Source organism: Orcinus orca, chromosome 6, assembly GCF_937001465.1.
Source record: "Orcinus orca chromosome 6, mOrcOrc1.1, whole genome shotgun sequence".
In the NCBI taxonomy this organism is placed as follows: Eukaryota; Metazoa; Chordata; class Mammalia; order Artiodactyla; family Delphinidae; genus Orcinus; species Orcinus orca.
In genome coordinates, this window is record NC_064564.1 from 65,735,118 (window position 1) to 65,756,414 (window position 21,297).

Genomic DNA, 21,297 nt, shown 5'->3' on the forward strand with positions numbered 1-21,297 from the left:
GAGTATAAAAAAGAAAATTGAAGTCCTGTATAGTTCTACCACCCAGAGACAATTATAACTAACCCTTTGGTGCTTTTTCTTTTTTTCTTTCTCCTTATTGTTTCTTTTTTTTTGTTTTTTTAAATGTATATTTATTTATGTTATTTATTATTTTTGTCTGTGTTGGGTCTTAGTTGCGGCACACCGGATCTTCGTTGAGGCATGCAGGATCTTTCGTTGCAGCACAGGCTCTTCCTTGTGGTGCGCGGACTTCTGTCTAGTTGTGGCGTGCGGGTTTTCTCTTCTCTAGTTGCGGTGCGCAGGCTCTAGGGCACGCGAGCTCAGCAGTTGTGGTGTGCAGGCTTAGTTGCCCCGTGGCATATGGTATCTTATTTCCCTGACCGGGATTGAACCGGTATCCCCTGCATTGGAAGGCAGATTTACCATTGGACCACCAGGGAAGTCCCTCTCTTTTTTTCTCTGTTGCATTTGTATGTCTTTGCAGACTTGTTGTAGTCTGAATGATTGCTTAGATACCTTTTTTCACACTTATGTGAGCATATTCACACATCACTAAGCAGTCTTTTAGTTTCATCAAGATTGCACAATTGTTAATTGAAACATTTTCCTATTATTATACACTTATGTGGTTAACCATTCTTTGTTATAATTAATACTGTTATGACTATCCTTGTACACGAACATTTGGCAGCATCTCTACTTATTTGCTTCAAATAAATTCCCTAGTGATGAATTTCTATAAATACAGTACCATCAGATATGCTAAGGAAGGATGGTGCCAATTTACTTTCCAACCACCATTTCATGATGATGCTGTATTATATAACCCATGGCTGTATTTTATAAGTAAAGTTTAAAATCATCCCAGCAGATGCGATAAAGACACTGGAAATATGTGGGAACCTGTTGACTGTAGCAAACCTGGAGTAACTGTAGACCACCACTGAACCCTGCAGTCAGGAAACTTGAGCCTGCCCCTTTGTCATTAGTCCAGCCCTCATTTAGAGATGAGGAAAGCGAGTTCAGGAGAGGTTAAAGAACTTGCTCAATAATAAAAACCAGTCACTGGGAGACAAAAGTGGACACCCAGGTCTCCTTGTATGCCAATTAAATTACTCTCTCCATTATGCAACGTTTCCAAAATTGAGGTTCATGAGATAATTTTAGGTAGACAAAAACATTTCTCAAAAATTTTTATCGAAAATTAAATGCAAATAAAAAATAAAATTTTTTATTTCAAAGTGTATTTGAAAAATGATAACTAGCACACCAACCCTTTAATTTTGTGAACATTATAGCTTATTAAATTAAAAAGCTGGACTTCCCTGGTGGCCCAGTGGTTAAGAATCTGCCTGCCAATGCAGGGAACACAGGTTCGATATCGCTGGTCTGGGAAGATCCCACATGCTGTGGAGCACCTAAGCCTGTGTGCCACAGTACTGAGCTTGCACTCAAGAGCCCGCGAGCCACAACTACTGAGCCCATGTGATTCAACTACTGAAGCCCACGTGCCTAGAGCCCGCGCTCCGCAACAAGAGAAGCCACCGCAATGAGAAGCCCATACACCGCAACAAAGAGTGGCCCCCACTTGCAGCAACTAGAGAAAGCCTGCACACAGCAATGAGAACCCAATGCAGCCAATAAATAAATAAATAATTTTTTAAAAAAATTAAAAAGCTGAGTCACTTTAAAGAAAATTATACAGTAAATAATAGTTCAGCTATGGCAGAAATTGTAAGGTTGCCATGTGATTGCCCAAAGTTTGAGAAACTGCACTGCAGCTTAGTGCTTCTCAAAGACAACCCTGGAGTAGATGGCTACCCCTTCTGGATCTCATTTGTTCTCATTTGTAAGTTGGGGAAGTTGAACTCAGTAGGTAATCCTCAAAGCCTCTGTCAGCTCCCAAGTTTGTGTATGTCTAACAAAACTTCTATTATGTACACACAGGCAGCATAGATGTGCCTAATTAGAATGATATTGACAGAGCAAATTATTTTTGTAATGGCAAAAATTTTGATTTGTATTGAAAATAGGCAATACATTTACATGGTTTTGAATTCCAAAAAATTTAAAAGGACATTTAGTGAAAAGATCCTTTCAGAGCTATTTCATGCACATACAACCCAGAGTTTACCTATTCTTCCCTGTGTTCTTTTTTTCTTTTTTACACAAGTGATAGTAAACTGTAAGTACAGTTTTCTACCTTTAACAATATTGCTTTCTGTGAGGATTGCTCCATTTCTTTTTTTCTAACAAGGTAAGTTAGGCCTTTCTAAAATTCCATGGCTAGAATCCAGGATAGGGACTTCCCTGGTTAAGTGGTTAAGAATCAGCCTGCCAATGCAGGGGACATGGGTTCAAGCCCTGGTCCAGGAAGATCCCACATGCCGCGGAGCAACTAAGCCTGTGTGCCGCAACTACTGAGCTTGTGCTCTAGAGCCCACGAGCCACAACTACTGAAGCCCATGAGCCTAGAGCCCATGCTCTGCAACAGGAGAAGCCACCACAATGGGAAGCTCACACACTGCAACAAAGAGTAGCCCCTGCTTGCCACAACTAGAGAAAGTCCACGCGCAGCAGCAGAGACCCAATGCAGCCAAAAATAAATAAATATTTATTTATTTATTTATTGGGGGGAAAAAAAAAAGAATCCAGGATAATCCAGGCAGCTCATCTCTCTAGCTATCCATTCATTCATCCATCCATGGATTTGTCAAGCACCCAATGTGTGCTGGGTACTGGAGATACAGAGACAAATATATTTCACTGCAGGTGCTCACAGTTGGAACATGGGCAGGCCGATGGCCATAAGTCTACTCAGGCTGCCATAACAGAATAGCACAGACTGGGTGACTTAAAACAATAGAAATTTATTTTCTCATAGTTCTGGAGGCTAGAAGTCCAAGATCAAAGTGACAGCAGGGTTGGTTTCTGGTGTAGCCTTTCTTCCTGGCTTGCAAATGGCCACCTTCTCACTGGGTCCTCATGTGGTCTTTCCTCTTCCTCTTCTTGTAAGGACACCAGTCATATTAAATTAAAGTTCCCCTTTATGACCTCATTTAACCTTAATTACCTCCTTAAAGGCCCCATTTCTAAATACAGCCACATTGGGGGGTCAGGGCTTCAACATATGGATTTTAAGGGACACAATGCAGTCCATACCAACATGTAAACAGGTGGTTTCAGCAGTGTGATAAGTGCTGAAACAGCGATAAGCCTGTGACATTATGGAAGTCCAGAGGAGGAACTTTTGGTTGCCTCGGAGGTTGAGGGACACCTCATCATGAAGGACCCTTTAAGATGTATCTTGAAAGATGAGTGAGAGCTTATCAGGCAACAGAGAGGAGAAAGAGGTGTGTGCAAAGACTAGGAGGACCCAGAGTATGTGGAGCTCCTTGCTGGGGCCATAGTTTGATGGTTGGGTAGAAATGGTGGGGAGGTAGGTGGGGGAGAGATAAGATGAGGCCAGACCCACTTGGACTTTTATACAGTTCTTGAGTTGACATTCTATCCTGAAGCACAGTGGGAAGGGGAGGAACATAGACCTGGAATGGGAATTCTTTCTAGGTGCTTCACTGAGGAGGAGTCAGATTGAGTGATGGTTGGAGGGAGGACCAGGGTCAAGGGATGTTTTGATTTTCAGTATAATTCTTGTGAAATATCCTATGCATGAAAGTATTATAATTTCTTTGATGGTTAGAAGAAGAATAAAATGAACACCCATTTACCCACCATCAGACAGAAAACCAGTACTTTTGGGGTCCCCATATGTGCCTACCCATCACATTTCCTTCCTGCCCCCCCAGAGGTAACCACTATGTTGACTCAGTCTTTATTATTTGAGAAAGTTTTTTTTTTTTTTAAGCCCGTGATTGGGTGTAAAGCTATCATTTGACTCATTCCTGTTGTTTTCCTAGTTTTATTTCAACATGTTTTTAAAGTAAAGTTTTATGTACATTATAATATAACAATGCTAAAAAGCACTTGTTTTTTTGTGTGTGTTTTTTTTTTTGCGGTACGCGGGCCTCACCGCCGCGGCCCCTCCCGCTGCGGAGCGCAGGCCCAGCGGCCATGGCTCATGGGCCCAGCTGCTCCGCGGCACGTGGGATCCTCCGGGACCAGGGCACGAACCCACACCCCCTGCATCGGCAGGCGGACTCCCAACCACCGCGCCACCAGGGAAGCGCTGAAAGCACTTTTGGCAGGAACTAGATTAATTCTCTGTAGCCCTTTCTCTTGGCATATATAAAAGAGAACTGTATTTACAGGTTGGTCAGGCCCTCTTTTGTACTTCATAGCTGCTCAAACAATAAGTTGTTTCCAGTTAGTTCGGACATGAGGTGTGGTTGGTTTGAGTAGTCTTATAAGAATGACCAGATGTTAAAAGGAGATATAGAATTAAAAATGGTTTTTTTGTATTAATGTATCTGTGTTTTAGAATTTCTGATTATTATCCTTAAAATCAAAAGCTGGTTTTAACCCTTCCTATTCCCTTTTAAGCTTCCTTTTCTGTTTTTATTTGTGAATAACTTTATAGAAAATCAGTTTATTTTGAATGATTTACTTTTAAACTAGCTTTTTGTGTTTTGTAGGTGTGGAAGCTCCCGAATTTGTTAACTTTTTGAATAAAAAAGGAAATGTTTTTTTTTAATGTGGAGTCTATTTAGATACAACATTAAATTATAGGCAATCAAGGGAATAAAAATTTACTAAATGTCCAAAGAATATGCTAGACAAAAGTCCTTGCGTAATTTTAAGAGGGAGTAAAAACTTGAAATGTAATAAACAAACTGCTTAGACTATGACGTAGAGAGTTGAATCATTTTTATTTTTCTTTTAAATGGAAGCATTACAGGCTTCAGATTTTGATAACTATTGTGTTTAGTGATATAGAAAGTTGTTAGTGATATGAAAATGATTATTAGACTATGCATGGGACTATCTACTAATAAAACAAAATATTTGGAGGTTTTTATATTATCAGTTTTTTTTTTTTTTTTTTGTGGTACGCGGGCTTCTCACTGTTGTGGCCTCTCCCGTTGCAGAGCACAGCCTCCGGATGCGCAGGCCCAGCGGCCATGGCTCATGGGCCCAGCCGCTCCGCGGCTTGCGGGATCCTTCTGGACCGGGGCATGAACTCGCATCCCCTGCATTGGCAGGCGGACTCTCAACCACTGTGCCACCAGTGAAGCCCTATATTATCAGTTTTGATGATAATTATTCCTGAGTAGTGTTGGTTTTATGAGTGGCTTTTTTTGTTTTGTTTTGTTTTGCTTACCAGGTAATTTTCATCTTTAATTTTTTTTTTTGGCTGTGTTGGGTCTTCATTGCTATGTGCGGGCTTTCTCTAGTTGTGGCAAATGGGGGCTACTCTTTGTTGCGGTGCGTGGGCTTCTCATTGCAGTGGCTTGTCCAGTTGCAGAGCATGGGCTCTAGGTGTGCGGGCTTCAGTAGTTGCAGCATGCAAGCTCAGTAGTTGTGGCATGCGGACCCTAGAGCATGCAGGCTTCAGTAGTTGTGGTGTGTGGGCTTAGTTGCTCCACGGCATGTGGGATCTTTCCGGACCAGGGTTTGAACTTGTGTCCCTTGCATTGGCAGGCGGATTCTTAACCACTGTGCCACCAGGGAAGTCCTACTTTTTCTAAAAAAACATCTTTATTGAGATATAATTCACATTACATAAAATTAACCCTCTTAAACTATGAATCAGTGTTTTTTTTCAATTACATTCAGAGTTGTGCAACCATCACCACAATCAATTTTAAAACATTTTTATCACCCCAGAAAGACACCCTATTCCCATTAGTAGTCACTCTCCATTTTCCCCCAATGCTCCCAGCCCTGGACAACCACTGATCTTCCTTCTGTCTCTCTAGATTTGCCTACTCTGAGCATTTCATATAAATAGTGTGATGTAATACGTGGTTTTTTGTGTCTGGCTTTTTCCACTTATCATGTTTTCAAAGTTCATACACTTTGGGACTTCCCAGGTGGTGCAGAATCCACCTGCCAATGCACACGGGTTCGAGCCCTGGTCCAGGAAGATCCCACATGCTGCGGAACAACAAAGCCCATGTGCCACAACTACTGAGCCTGTGTGCCACAACTACTGAGCCCGCGTGCCACAACTACTTGAGCCCGCGTGCCTAGAGCCTGTGCTCCACAACAAAGAGAAGCCACAGCAATGAGAAGCCCACGCACCGCAATGAAGATTAGTCCCCGCTCGCCACTACTGGAGAAAGCCCGCGCACAGCAACAAAGACTCAACGCAGCAAAAAAAAAAAAAAAAGTTCATACACTTTGCAACATGTATCAGTACTTCACTTCTTTTTATGGCTAAACAATATAATTTTGTATGGATATTCCACATTTTATTTACCCACTTGTCATTTGATGAAGATTTGAGTTGTTTTCGCTTTTTGGCTATTGTGAATAACGTTGCTGTGAACATTAACATACAAGTTTTCGTGTGAACTTACATTTTTATTTCTCTTGGAAAAATATACCTGAGTTGAATTGCTGCGTCATGTAGTAACTCTGTTTAAACCTTTGAAAAACTGCCACACTGTTTTCCAAATTGTCTATACCATTTATAATCCCACAAGCAATATATGAGGGTTTCAATTTCTCAACATTCTTGCCAACATTTGTCTTTTTTGTTGTTGTTGTTATGTCTTTTTGATTATAGCCATCCTGGTGAGTGTGAAGTGATATCTCATTGTGGTTTCCATTTGTTATTTCCCTAATGACTAATGATGTTGAGCATCTTTCCATGTGCTTATTGGCCATTCATATATCTGTTTTTTTGTATTCAGATCCTTTGCCCGTTTAAAAAAATGGATTTCCTTTTTAAATGCTGAGTCATAAGAATTCTTTAGATAGTCTAGATAAAAGTTCCTTATTAGGTATATGATTTACAGGAATGTTCTCACATTCAGTGGATTGGATTTTCACTTTGGTGATGGTGTTCTTTGAAGCATGAAAGTTTTAAATTTTAATGAAGTCCATTTAAGAGTTTTGTAGTTTTAGCTCTTACATTTAGGTCTGTGATATACATATTGAGTTAATTTTTTAATATGGTGTTAGGTAGAGGCCCACCTAACCTAACCTGTTCTTTTGTGTATGGATATTCTGTTTTCCCAGCACCACTTGTTGAGAAGACCATTTCTTCCCCCATTGAATTGGCTTGGTATCCTTGTTGAAAATCAATTGACCGTAAATGTGAGGGGTTATTTCTTGGCTCTCACTTCTGTTCCATGTGTTCACACAAAAACTTATATATGAATATTCATAGCAACATTATGTCTATCCTTATGGCAGTACAAACAGTCTTTTGAAATCCGAAGTGTATGTCCTCCAACTTGGTTCTTCTTTTTCAAGATTGTTTTCAGCTATTCTGGATACCTTGCATTTCCATATGAATTTTACAGTCATTTTGTCAGTTTCTACAAAGACACCAGCTGGAATTTTGATAGGATTGCATTGAATCTGTAGATCATTTTCAAAGAGTCTTGCCATCTTAATATTAACTTTTCTAATCCACGAATATAAGCTATCTTTCCATTTAGTTAGGTCTTCTTTAATCTCTTTCAACAATGTTGTGGTTTTCAGATTACCAGTTTTGTGCTTTTTTAAAAGAGTATATTGCTAAGTTTTTTATTCTTTTTGATACAATTGTAAATGGAATTTTCTTAATTTCATTTTCATATTGTTCATTTTTGTATACTTGTACCTTGAAACTTTGCTGAACTCATTTATTAGTTCTAATAGTTTTTTAGTAGATTCCTTAGGATTTTCTAAATACAAGATCATGTCACCTGGAAATAGAGATAATTTTACTTCTTCCTTTCTGGATGCCTTTTGTTCTTTTTCTGGACTCATTGCCCTGGCTACAGTCTCTGGTACAGCGTTGAAATGGCAAGAACAGATCATCTTTTCTTAAGGCTATTCTTATACTTAATATAAAATTAGGTACTTTATTAGTTAATCCCATCATCTCAATCCATTTGTTGCCATTAGTTGAGGGCTTGTCCTGAAGAGTGAGAGGGGAGGGGAGGGACCAATACTCGTTTTAGGGACTCAGCCCTGGAGAATTACGATTTTCCTCAATACTGAGTTTGAGCTCTATGTTCCCCAGAGCAGTGGTCAAAACCCTGACAACAGAGAGGTGCACACATTAAGTATGTGGACCTTTCCAAGAGGGTATTTTAGAGAGTCCTGGGCGCTCTCAGAACCCAGGGCCTCTTCCAGATGCCGTTTATAAACCCAAGCAGTACACCTGTCAAATGGCAGCCAATTTCCATGTAGTTAGTGTGCTTAGTTAGAAATCTAAAGTTTCATGAATTTGACAATTTAGGATATGTTCTGAAGTCAGTATGTCAGTCCATACCAAAAATTATGAAAACAGTCATAAACTTTAAAAAAAAAATTTTATTGGATTATGGTTGCTTCACAACGTTGTGTTAGTTTCTGCTATACAGCAAAGTGAATCAGTTATATGTATACATATATCTCCTCTTTTTTAGATTTCCTTCCCATTTAGGTCACCACAGAGCTCTGAGTAGAGTTCCCTGTGCTATACAGTAGGTTCTCATTAGTTATCTATTTTATACATAGTAGTGTATATATGTCAATCCCAATCTCCCAATTCATCCCACCCCCTCTCCCCCCTTGGTATCCATGAAAACAGTCATAAACTTTGACTGTTTAATCTCTGAATCCTGAGAATTTATCCATCAGAAATAACTCAGAAGCCCCCCCCCAAAAAAGAAAAAAAAAGTGTTAAGATCTTTAAAAGCAGAAGTGGTAGGGAAAAATCAAGACTAATTTAAAAATTTAAATGTCTAACAGTATATATTGCCATGATAGAGTATTTTTTAATTTTTTTTTTTTAGAGTTTTTTTTTTTTTGATGTAGACTTTTTTTTTCGCTGCGTTGGGTCTTCATTGCTGCACGTGGGCTTTCTCTAGTTGTGGCGAACAGGGGCTACTCTTCGTTGCTGTGCTCATGCTTCTCTTTGTGGTGGCTTCTGTTGTTGCGGAGCATGGGCTCTAGGTTGTGCAGGTTTAAGTAGTTGCGGCACGCAGGCTTCAGTAGTTGTGGCTCGCGGGCTCTAGTGTGCAGACTCAGTAGTTGTGGCGCACGAGCTTAGTTGCTCCGCGGCATGTGGGATCTTCCCGGACCAGGGCTCGAACCCGTGTCCCTTGCATTGGCAGGTGGATTCTTAACCACTGTGCCACCAGGGAAGTCCAAAAGAGTATATTTTTATCAAACATAGATATATACTGATAGAGTATTAGTTACCAAAAATGACTAAATGACTATATAAAATCACTGAAAAATATTTACAAAATGATGCTAAGTGAAAAAAGAGCACAAAACTATAAGTACACAGGTTTGTTTGTTTGTTTTTTCTTTGTTGGTAAGCGGGCCTCTCACTGTTGTGGCCTCTCCCGTTGCGGAGCACAGGCTCCAGACGCGCAGGCTCAGCGGCCATGGCTCACGGGCCCAACCGCTCTGTGGCATGTGGGATCTTCCCGGACCGGAGCACGAACCCGTGTCCCCTGCATCGGCAGGCAGACTCTCAACCACTGCGCCACCAGGGAAGCCCAGTACACAGGTTGTTACAGTGGCATGAAAAATTCTGAATGTGTATAAATAGTTTGGTAAGAGATGATGAGGAAATGAAAATACTGTTGTGTAAGAATGACATACAATTATAGGTAATATATAAAAGTTGTTCATAAATTCTTTTCATGTATTTCATTAATAAAAATATAACATGATCACAGTGCTGATCTGGTCAAAAACTGAATTGTGACAGCAGCATCTCTTAGAGGATTAGAAAAATCTCTATAGTAACATGATTGCCGGCACTTAAACTGAGCCACTTAAAAATAATGACTACTTCAGTTTCTTATTTAAAAAGAAAATAATTTCAGTTAGTATATATATTTTTTACCCATAGAAAATTTAGAAAAACACAGAAAAGTGAAAATATGTTAAAAAAAAGAAAAGATAACAATTCTGTCACAGAGATGACTACTGCTAACATATTGGTTTATAGCTTTCCATTATTTTTATGTAATAGAGATTTTGAAATAGGCGTAGATTATTTTGTAATCTCTGTTTTTATCACAAAAGTTGATGATGCACATTTTCAAATGAGTGTGTTATCCAGGGGGCATCTTTAGGTAACCAATTTCCTAGAGGACTAGAATGGGGTAGAATAGATGCACTTGCTGACTTTTCTTTTTTCCCGCCTCTGCTATAGAAATTGGTGTGTTAGCCAAGACTTTCATTGACCAAGGGAAGCTCATCCCAGACGATGTCATGACTCGGTTGGTCCTTCATGAGCTGAAAAATCTCACCCAATGTAGCTGGCTATTGGATGGTAAGTGGAATATTGAGAATATTTCAACTGCCCAAAAGGATGCGTGCAGACAGGAGAGTGAGGATTTCATGCACTACAGACATGGATGGTGGGCAGGGGGCCTGAGTGCTGCCACTCCCCACCCTGGGGCCTTGGGGGCCAGTCATCTTCTCTGGCCTGCTTTTTTTAAATGCGAAGAGGGAAGTGGACTGCATGATTTCTAAGCTCCTTCAGATATGACTTTTTGTTCCTTCCCCGCTTTTTGAGAATATTTAGGATAAGGGAGGATCACAAAAGGAAGAAGGAAGACTGGAGAGTAACTTAAAATCAGCTCTAAACATTCCCCAGCCAGAGGTGTGGCGGGATCCTTGAGGATATGTTGATTTTTAGTTTCTAGAGAGAGGTTTATTATAAGGAATTTGCTTACACAGTTATGGAGGTGGACAAGTCCTAAGATCTTCAAAGCAAGTCAGGAACCTGGAGACCCAGGAGAGCCGGTGGTGTCATGGTGTAGTTCCAGTCTGAAGACAGATGAGACCCAGGAAGAGGTGATGTTTGAGTTTGAGTTCAAAGGCAGGAAAAAGCCATGTCCCAATTGCAAGGCAGTCAGGCAGGAGGAATTCCCCTTAATCTTCTGGTGAGGCCAGCAACTTTATTCTATCCAGGCGTATCTACATTAGGGATAACAATCTGCTTTACTCAGTCAACTGATTTAAGTGTTAATCTCGCCCCAAAAGACACCCTCACAGACACACCCAAAATACTGTTTGACCAAATATCTGAGCAACCTGTGGTCTGGACAAATTGACACATAAAATTAACTATCACGGCTGCCCTACAACTAATCAACAAGGTTGTCATCAGCCTTCCTGGTGTTATTGCTTTTGTTCAGATTGCTCAATATTAACTAATTTTCTTCCTTCTCCCCTTTCTCCCATGGCTCTTTCTTCCTTTGTTCATTTTTTTTTTTTTTTTTTTTTTTTGCGGTACGCGGGCCTCTCACTGTTGTGGCCTCTCCCATTGTGGAGCACAGGCTCCGGACGCGCAGGCTCAGCGGCCATGGCTCACCGGCCTAGCCACTCCACGGCATGTGGGATCTTCTAGACCGGGGCACGAACCCGTGTCCCCTGCATCGGCAGGCGGACTCTCAACCACTGCACCACCAGGGAAGCCCCCTTTGTTCATTTTTAATTTACTTTGTAAAGGTTTTCCAAGGACACTTCCACAGGCAGAAGCCCTGGATAGAGCTTATCAGATAGACACAGTGATTAATCTGAACGTGCCCTTTGAGGTCATCAAGCAACGCCTCACTGCTCGCTGGATCCATCCAGGCAGTGGCCGTGTCTACAACATGGAATTCAACCCTCCCAAAACCATGGTGAGTATTAAGGGGGGAACTGACTTGGCCTTACGCATAGCCAACTGTCTCCAGTCCTCTTGCACTCACAGGTGACCTTGGATACCTTTGGATGACCAGAACTCCTGAGGGCATGTTCTCAGGTTACTTGGTGTAGTCAACTGGTCTAGTCCAGTCAGCTTGGTAGTACAGGCATCCCCAGGAGCAACGGGGGTTTGTTATTCCTTCAAAAGCATGTATTAATTTCCTACTGTGTCAGGGAGTGTGTTAGAAATTGGGGCAGTAGGGATTAATGACACCTTGGGTTATTTAGGGCTTGCAGTTGAGATTCCCAGTCTGTAGCTGAATCTTTTTGTATATATATGTTTTTAATGTAATATATATAATAATATATAACATTAATATATAATATAAAATTATCTAGAGGCTGATTAGAAAACCTTTTGCTCTAAAGAGAAGGTGATTGACACTGTGGAAATGATCGTGGGGTCTCATGGCTCTGTGTCGCAATGACCTGGATTTGGATTTGATTCCATTTATTTAAAAACACATTTTTGTTTGCTGCTTGCATAGATGTCTGTTTAAAAATCAGTTAACTACCTATAAAAATATCCTTCAAAAATATGATATTTGATGCCAGCATCTTCTAACTCCCATTTAGGGCATTGATGATCTGACTGGGGAGCCTCTCATTCAGCGTGAGGATGATAGACCAGAGACGGTTGTCAAGAGACTGAAGGCTTACGAAGCCCAAACAGAGCCCGTCCTGGAATACTACCGGTGAGTTGGTCACTTTTCACAACTTCTCTTGTATGATGAATCACTAAATCATTTTCTGATTATCCATGCTTTATAGCCAAAATGCTAAAATACCAGAAGATCCAACTCAAATTGGCTTAAATAATAAAGGAAATGTTAAAATGTTGTATACTTTGATAAATTGTCTATCAAAACAAAAGCTTAAGCTTAAAAGAAAGTTTTTTGCTTTCATTTGCTTTCATTGTAATAGCTGTGGAAATCAATAAAATAGACTCTTAGCAAAAAAGTAAATAAAATAAAAAAAAATAAAGGAAATGTATTTGCTTGTGTAACAGAGAAGTCCAGAAGGTAATTTGGGCTTCATTTGCCCCTAAGTTTGATCAGAATTTTGCTCTTCTCTCTGTTTTGTATTGGCTCTGTCTTTAGACTTCCTGCATAGTTATACATGGTTGCCAGGAACAGCCACAGCATTCTCTTTATGAAAGGCTGAGGGGTCGCCTTCCCCCCAGTGAACAAAAGCCTTAGATTGAACCAACTTGAACAGCCACTGTGGTCAGGGAATGCTTTGTATTCTAGGCCTAGGTTACTGCCCATTCCTGAACCAGTCACTGGGATGGGAGAGATTACACTCATTGGTCCACACCCAGAGCAGGGAGTGGGTCAGTCTCACCCAAACTCTGTTATCTAGTGGAGGGAGGGCTGGAATGAATGCCGGGGAGGCAAACCTAATGGTGCCCACTCCCTGTGACAATAGAGGACACTACAGCACAGAAGACTCTCAAAGGACATAATCCTCAGATCATTTATTTGCCAAACAGTCTTTAGAAGTTTATATTCAAACATAGTTTTGTTAACTCTTAAGGGAAGTCATATCCCACCACAAATATGGGAACTCTACTGAATTAATAATTGACTCAGGCTAAGAAATAATTCCGTTTCTTTACTCAGCCTTCCCCTCTCCTAACAGAGGATTGATTACATTCACTTTCCTTTCATTCACTTACTGAAAAATGACTCAGCATTAGGACATGACAGTGCTGTGGTTAGAGCACAGACTCTGGAGCCAGAGTGCCTAAGTTCAAATCCCAGCTCACCATTTATTAACTTGACCTTAACCTCTTGTTTAACCTGTTTTCTCCACTGTAAAAGGGGGATGAGACTAAAGGGTTGAAAGATGGAGTTAATATGTGTAACTCTTAGAATTGTGTCTGACACACATTAAGCACTATATGATTATTAGCTATTATTATTGTTGTTGTAATGGGGTAACTATGCAGTGAATTCTGAAGCAGTAGTCTCCAAATTATTTTAATCGTTATTTCTGGAGGGTGAAATTACAAGGCAGTAGCTATTACTATAATTTTGTGATTGATTATATAAAGAGCCTGGCTCTGCAGATTACCAGCTGTGTGGCCCTGGGCAAGGTGTTTCAACTTCTGTGCCACAAATTCTTCATTTGTAAAATCAGAGCAGTATTAAATAGTACCCACTTTATAGGGTTGTTAAGGGAGTGAAGTGAGAGAGCCCCTGTAAAGACTTACAGCAGTCCTGGCACTGTTAAATCACTCAGTGGTAATGATTATAATTTACTCGGTTGACACTGTGCTAGCTAGGCCCCTGGTCCACACAGATAATTAGACCCAGTCCCTGCCAGCCCCAAAGAAACTCACCTTCTTTATGAGGCAAAGTGCTGGGTAAACAATATTCATCATACAATGTGATACGTGCTTATGTGAATCAGAGACCTAATTCACCCTAGCTTAAGCAAAAGGGAAATTTATTGGTCATGTAACTAAAGGGTCCAAAGGTAGATAGTTTGGGTCCAGGTGTTCAAACAGTGTCATCAGGCCTTAGTCACTCCACTTCCTTATGTTGGCTTCAATCTCAGGTGGGCTCTCCCTGTGTGAGCCCCTCAACATTCCAGCTTACCTCCTACCAGTTTACCCCAGCAGAAAAGAGAGCCTCTTTGCCTGCAAAAGTCCTGGAGTTAGCACTAACTAGCTCTGATCATGTCCATACTTGAGTCTGGGAAGTAGGGACAGTACCATCTGAATCTCACAGACTGAGTTTGGTGAAAAGGCTGTTTCCCTAAAAGGCATTTGTTATTCGTTCAAAAGTAACCAGAAGAAGGGAGAACACATTGTTGCTGAGCAGATAACAACACTGTGAGGCTATTAACAGAGGTAATAACAGAATGCAGTGGAAATACAGTGGCTGTAGGGATTAGTTCTGTAAAATGTGGGAAGGGAATTTGGGGAAGAACGTAGAGATGAAGTGTATGGCCCGGGTCCCTATCTCAGGAGGTACCCTAGTCTTTCTCGGCTTCTGGCTTTTGCTACCTCTTGCCACCAATCAAAGCATTTCCGTCTAAGCTCCTGCACATAAAACTAGGACTAGACTTAACCAACAATTAAAAGTGGTATTTGCAGCAGCCTTAGAGTCTGCCTTGTTATTTTAAAATACCGACAGTTGTATTGTTGCTCTTAAAACTTCTCAGCTGTGGGACATCTGATAGTGTAATTAAGTCTGCGTTTACAAGCGATATGATGCTTTTACTTTTTAGAGGAACAATAGCTGAAGCTGGCTCCATTTTATTACGTAGAAATTAAGGTGACACATATTCGTCCAAGGTACACAGCTTTAGGACTGAATAGGTGCCTATAGTTGTTCCTTCAGTAATTAACCCACTTCTGACATTGGCTTGACTTTAAGGTGGCTCTTCAAGAGGCTTACAACAGTGAAGAAGCTTGTTCTCTTGAAAGTTTTACAAGATGTCTGTGAATTTAGAAGCAGGAGGGCTTTAGCAGATGTTTCTTACCAAGAAAATAGTAGGAATTATTTAACTTAGTCTTAACTGGCAAATCTTATGAGGTATCCAGAAAGGAATGCTTTTGTTCCCAGTGAAACATCTTAAAATCTAGTGAAGGGCTTCCCTGGTGGCGCGGTGGTTGGGAGTCCGCCTGCCAATGCGGGGGGCGCGGGTTCGTGCCCTGGTCCGGGAGGATCCCACGTGCTGCGGAGTGGCTGGGCCCGTGAGCCATGGCCGCTGGGCCTGCGCGTCCAGGGCCTGTGCTCCGCAGCAGGAGAGGCCGCAGCGGTGAGAGGCCCGCGTACCGCCAAAAAAAAAAAAAAAAAAAAAAAATCTAGTGAAAAGGTTGCAGAAGTATGACAGATCCTGTTTTTAGAAAGTAATAAACCAGAGTTCTTCATTTGCTCTTCTGCAGCCTTTAAGCCAGTGTGTATATGAGTATCTGGAGGAGGACAGTAAATAAGAGGAATGCCAGAATCTCTGGCAGGAATCTGTTTTGAAAAGCAGCCCCTGGATTCTGATACTTCTCACCACTGAACCCTCAGGAAACTGGAGTGAATAGACTTTGGCTGCTGGCATGGTAACAAGCCAGAGAAATCTGCCTGGGGAGAAATGGAGAAACCCAATAGGAAACAATAAAAACAACGTTTTAAAATTCCCTTTTCCCTAAAATGCAGAAGGAGAGCATAGAGAAAAAATAAACCAAGTGAAAGAAGGAAGGATAATCAAGTATTAGAAAGCTGTCATGCAAAGGGGTAAGAAGACAGAGAAAGCCAAGGATGTTCTGGTGTTTAGCAGGACCTGTGTTTGGAAACCTACTACCATTTTGGTGATTTGGGTTATTGCTTTACATCCCTAACACATAGTTTTATCAGTAAAATAAGGAAACTTGAGCTTTAAAGAGGATTAAGTGAATTATTAGCACTTAGCACATGCTCAAAAAATGATAGGTGCATCTTAAAAGTGACCGTTTGTGTTAGCCGGAGCACACAACTGAAACCAAAATCTAGGTTTTCCAACACCCAGCCAAGTGCCTTTCTCTTTTGATCACACAGACCTATACTTACTGACACCCTTAAATCTACACTATCATCTTTTAAGAATCATTTTGAAAAGCTCATTAGGAAAACTCAGACCTGTGGGGGTTTTTTCTTTCATTTTTTAAAAATTGAAGTATAATTGACTTACAATATTATATTAGTTTCAGATGTACAACATAGTGATTCAATGTTTTTTTATTAGAAAATGATCACAATAAGTCTAGTTACTGTCACCATACAGTTATTACAATATTATTGACTATATTCCCTATGATGTATATCACATCCCCATGACATTTATTTTATAACCAGAAGTTTCTACCTCTTAATATCCCACACCTATTTCCCTTATTCCCCTGTATCCCTCCCCTCTGGCAACCAGCAATTTATTTTCTGTATGTGGGTCTGTTTTTCTTTTGTTACGTTTGTTCATTTGTTTTGTTTTTTAGATTCTACAAGTGAAATCATACAGTATTTATATTTCTCTGACTTACTTCACTTAGCTTAATACCCTCTAGGTGCATCTATGTTTTTGCAAATGGCAAGATTTCATTCTTTTTTATGGCTGAATAATATTCCATTTTATATACATACTACATCTTCTTTATGCATTCTCCCGACACTTAGGTTGTTTCCATATCTTGGGTATTATAAATAATGCTACAATGAACATGGAGGTGCATATAGCTTTTTGAGTTAGTGTTTTTGTTTTCTTTGGATAAATGCCCAAAAGTAGAATTGCTGGATCATATTGTAGTTCTATTTTTAATTTTCTGAGGAACCTCCATACTGTTTTTCACAGTGGCTGAGCCAATTTCCATTTCCATCAACAGTGCATGATGGTTCCCTTTTATCCACATCCTCACCAACACTTGTTATTTGTTGTTTTTTTGATAAAAGCCATTTTGATAGGTGCGAGATGATATCTCATTTTGCTTTTGATTTGCATTTCCCTGATGATTAGTGATGATGAACATCTTTTCATGTGTCTGTTGGCCATCTGTATGTCTTCTTTGGAAAAATGTCTGTTCAGGTCCTCTGCCCATTTTTTTAATCAGATTGTTTATTTTTTTGATGTTGAGTTGTATAAGTTCTTTGTATATTTTGGAATTAACCCCTTATCAGATAAATTATTTCCGAATATCTTCTCCCATTCAGTAGGCTGCCTTTTCGTTTTGTCGATAGTTTCCTTGGCTGTGCAAACCCTTTTTAGTTTGATGTAGCCCCATTTGTTTATTTTTGCTTTTGCTTCCCTTGCCTGAGGAGACAGATCCAAAAAAATGTATTGCTAAAACTGATTTCAAAGAGCATACTCCCTCTGTTTTCTTCTAGGAGTTTTATGGCTTCAGGTCTTACATTTAAGTCTTTAATCCTTCTTGATTTTGTGTAAATGGTGTGAGAGAGTAATCCAGTTTGATTCTTTTCCATGTAGCTGTCCAGCTTTTCCAACACCATTTACTGAAGAGGCTGCCTTCTCCCCATTGTATATTCTTGCCTGCTTTGTCATAGATTAATTGACCATACAAGTGCAGGTTTATTTCTGGGCTGTTTATTCAGTTCAATTGATTTATATATATGGTTTTGTGCTAGTATCATACTGTTTTGATTACTGTAGCTTTGTATTATAGTCTGAAGTCAGGGAGCATGATGCCTCCAGCTCTGTTCTTCCTCAAGATTGTTTCAGCTATTCAGGGTCTTTTGTGTAACCATGCAAATTTTAGAACTATTTGTTCTAGTGCTATGAAAAATGACATTGGTATTTTGATAGGGATTACACTGAATCTGTATATTGCCTTGTGTAGTATGGTCATTTTAACAATATTGTTCCAATCCATGAACATGGTATATTTTTCTATTTTTTGGGGTCTTCTTCAGTGCCTTATAGTTTTCTGAGTACAGATCTTTTACCTCCTTGGTTAGATTTATTCCCAGGGTTTTTTGTTTTTGTTTTAATGCAATTGTTAGTGGGATTTTCTTAATTTCTCTGATAGTTTATCAGTGTATAAAAATGCAGCAGAATTCTATAAAAAGAGGGAGAGGCTCAAATCAATAAAATTAGAAATGAAAAAGGAGAAGTTACAACAGACACCGCAGAAATACAGAGCATCATAAGAGACTATTACAAGCAACTCGATGCCAATGAAATGGACAACCTGGAAGAAATGGACAAATTCTTAGAAAGGTATAACTTTTCAAGACTGAACCAGGAAGAAATAGAAAATATGAACAGACCAATCACAAGTAATGAAATTGAAACTGTGATTAAAAATCTTCCAACAAACAAAAGTCCAGGACCAGATGGCTTCACAGGTGAATTCTATCAAACATTTAGAGAAGAGCTAACACCCATCCTTCTCAAACTCTTCCAAAAAATTGCAGAGGAAGGAACACTCCCAAACTCATTCTATGAGGCCACCATCACCCTGATACCAAAATCAGAGAAAGATACTATAAAAATAGCAAATTACAGACCAATATCACTGATGAATATAGATGCAAAAATCCTCAACAAAATACTAGCAAACAGAATACAACAACACATGAAAAGGATCATACACCATGATCAAGTGGGATTTATCCCAGGGATGCAAGGATTCTTCAATATACACAAATCAATCAGTGTGATACACCATATTAACAAATTGAAGAATAAAAACCATATGATCATCTCAATAGATGCAGAAAGAGCTTTTGACAAAATTCAACACTCATTTATGATAAAAACTCTCCAGAAAGTGGGGATAGAGGAAACCTACCTCAACATAATAAAGGCCATATATGACAAACCTGCAGCAAACATCATTCTCAATGGTGAAAAACTGGAAGCATTTCCACTAAGATCAGGAACAAGCCAAGGATGTCCACTCTCACCACTATTATTCAACATAGTTTTGGAAGTCCTAGCCACGGCAATCAGAGAAGAAAAAGAAATAAAAGGAATACAAATTGGAAAAGAAGAAGTAGAACTATCACTGTTTGCAGCTGACATGATACTATACATAGAGAATCCTAAAGATGCCACCAGAAAACTACCAGAGCTAATCAATGAATCTGGTAAAGTTGCAGGATACAAAATTATTGCACAGAAATATCTTGCATTCCTATACACTAACAACGAAAGATCAGAAAGAGAAATTAAGGAAACAGTCCCATTCACCACTGCAACAAAAATAATAAAATGCCTAGGAATAAACCTACCTAAGGAGGTAAAAGACCTGTACTCAGAAAACTATAAGACACTGATGAAAGAAATCAAAGATGACACAAACAGATGGAGAGATATACCATGTTCTTGGATTGGAAGAATCAATATTGTGAAAATGACCATACTACCCAAAGCAATCTACAGATTCAATGCAATCCCTATCAAATTACCAGTGGCATTTTTTACAGAACTAGAACAAAAAAATCTTAAAATTTGTATGGAGACACAAAAGATCCTGAATAGCCAAAGCAGTCTTGAGGGAAAAAAACAGAGCTGGAGGAATCAGAGTCCCTGACTTCAGACTATCTACAAAGCTACAGTAATCAAGACAATATGGTACTGGCACAAGAACAGAAATATAGATCAATGGAAGAGGATAGAAAGCCCAGAGAAAAACCCACGCACCTATGGTCAACTAATGTATGACAGAGGAGGCAAAGATATACAATGGAGAAAAGACAGTCTCTTCAGTAATTGGTGCTGGGAAAACTGGACAGCTACATATAAAAGAATGAAATTAGAACACTCCCTAACACCATACACAAAAATAAACTCAAAATGGATTAGGGACCTAAATGTAAGACCGGACACTATAAAACTCTTAGAGGAAAACATAGGAAGAACATTCTTTGACATAAATCACAGCAAGATCTTTTTTTAATTCACCTCCGAAAGTAATGGAAATAAAAACAAAAATAAACAAATGGGACCTAATGAAACTTAAAAGCTTTTGCAAAGCAAAGGAAACTACAAACAAGACAAAAAGACAACCCTCAGAATGGGAGAAAATATTTGCAAACAAATCAATGGACAAAGGATTAATCTCCAAAATATATAAACAGCTCATGCAGCTCAATATTAAAAAAAACAAACAACCCAATCAAAAAATGGGCAGAGACCTAAATAGACATTTCTCCAAAGAAGAGATACAGATAGCCAAGAAGCACATGAAAAGCTGCTCAACATCACTAATTATTAGAGAAATGCAAATCTAAACTACAGTGAGGTATCACCTCACACCAGTTAGAATGGGCATCATCAGAAAATCTACAAACAACTAATGCTGGAGAGGGTGTGGAGAAAAGGGAACCCTCTTGCACTGTTGGTAGGAATGTAAATTGATACAGCCACTATGGAGAACAGTATGGAGGTTCTTTAAAAAACTAAAAACAGAATTACCATATGACCCAGCAATCCCACTACTGGGCATATACCCAGAGAAAACCATAATTCAAAAAGACACATGCACCCCAATGTTCATTGCAGCACTGTTTACAATAGCCAGGTCATAGAAGCAACCTCAATGCTCATCGACAGACGAATGGATAAAGAAGATGTGATACATATATACAATGGAATATTACTCAGCCATAAAAAGGAATGAAATTGGGTCATTTGTAGAGACATGGATGGATCTAGAGACTGTCATACAGAGTGAAGTAAGTCAGAAAGAGAAAAACAAATATCGTATATTAATGCATATATATGGAACCTAGAAAAATGGTACAGATGAACCAGTTTGCAGGGCAGAAATAGAGACACAGATGTAGAGAACAAACGTATGGACACCAAGGGGGGAAAGGGGTGGGGGTGGGGGTGGGATGAATTGGGAGATTGGGATTGACATGTATACACTAATACATATAAAATAGATAACTAATAACCTGCTGTATAAAAGAATAAAGTAAAATTTAAATATTAAAAAAATGCAACAATTCTATATATTAATTTTGTATCCTACAACTTTACTGAATT

The 21,297-nt window shown here is 39.5% G+C and overlaps 2 protein-coding genes across 8 annotated transcripts in view; both read left to right on the forward strand.

Annotated features, from left to right (window-relative positions):
- AK3 (adenylate kinase 3) overlaps positions 1-21,297 on the forward strand; it is a 41,352-nt gene that overhangs the window by 16,466 nt on the left and 3,589 nt on the right. For 3 of the 5 annotated variants that reach the window (XM_033404387.2, XM_004279104.3, XM_033404385.2), the window contains exons 2-4: positions 10,274-10,393; positions 11,578-11,750; positions 12,391-12,509. In XM_033404387.2, coding sequence (XP_033260278.1) covers positions 10,333-10,393; positions 11,578-11,750; positions 12,391-12,509 — 353 coding nt within the window. In that variant the 5' untranslated portion in view covers positions 10,274-10,332. Of the gene's footprint in view, positions 1-5,045; positions 5,282-5,990; positions 9,620-10,273; positions 10,394-11,577; positions 11,751-12,390; positions 12,510-21,297 lie in introns of all 5 variants that reach the window. The other 2 variants (XM_049711334.1, XM_049711335.1) reach the window with 2 other exon arrangements.
- Positions 12,517-21,297, forward strand: part of SPATA6L (spermatogenesis associated 6 like) — a 102,804-nt gene continuing 94,023 nt past the window's right edge. For 2 of the 3 annotated variants that reach the window (XR_007478033.1, XR_007478032.1), the window contains exon 1: positions 12,517-20,981. The gene's annotated coding sequence lies outside the window, so the exon portion shown is untranslated. The remainder of the gene's footprint in view (positions 20,982-21,297) is intronic. The other variant, XM_049711318.1, reaches the window with a different exon arrangement.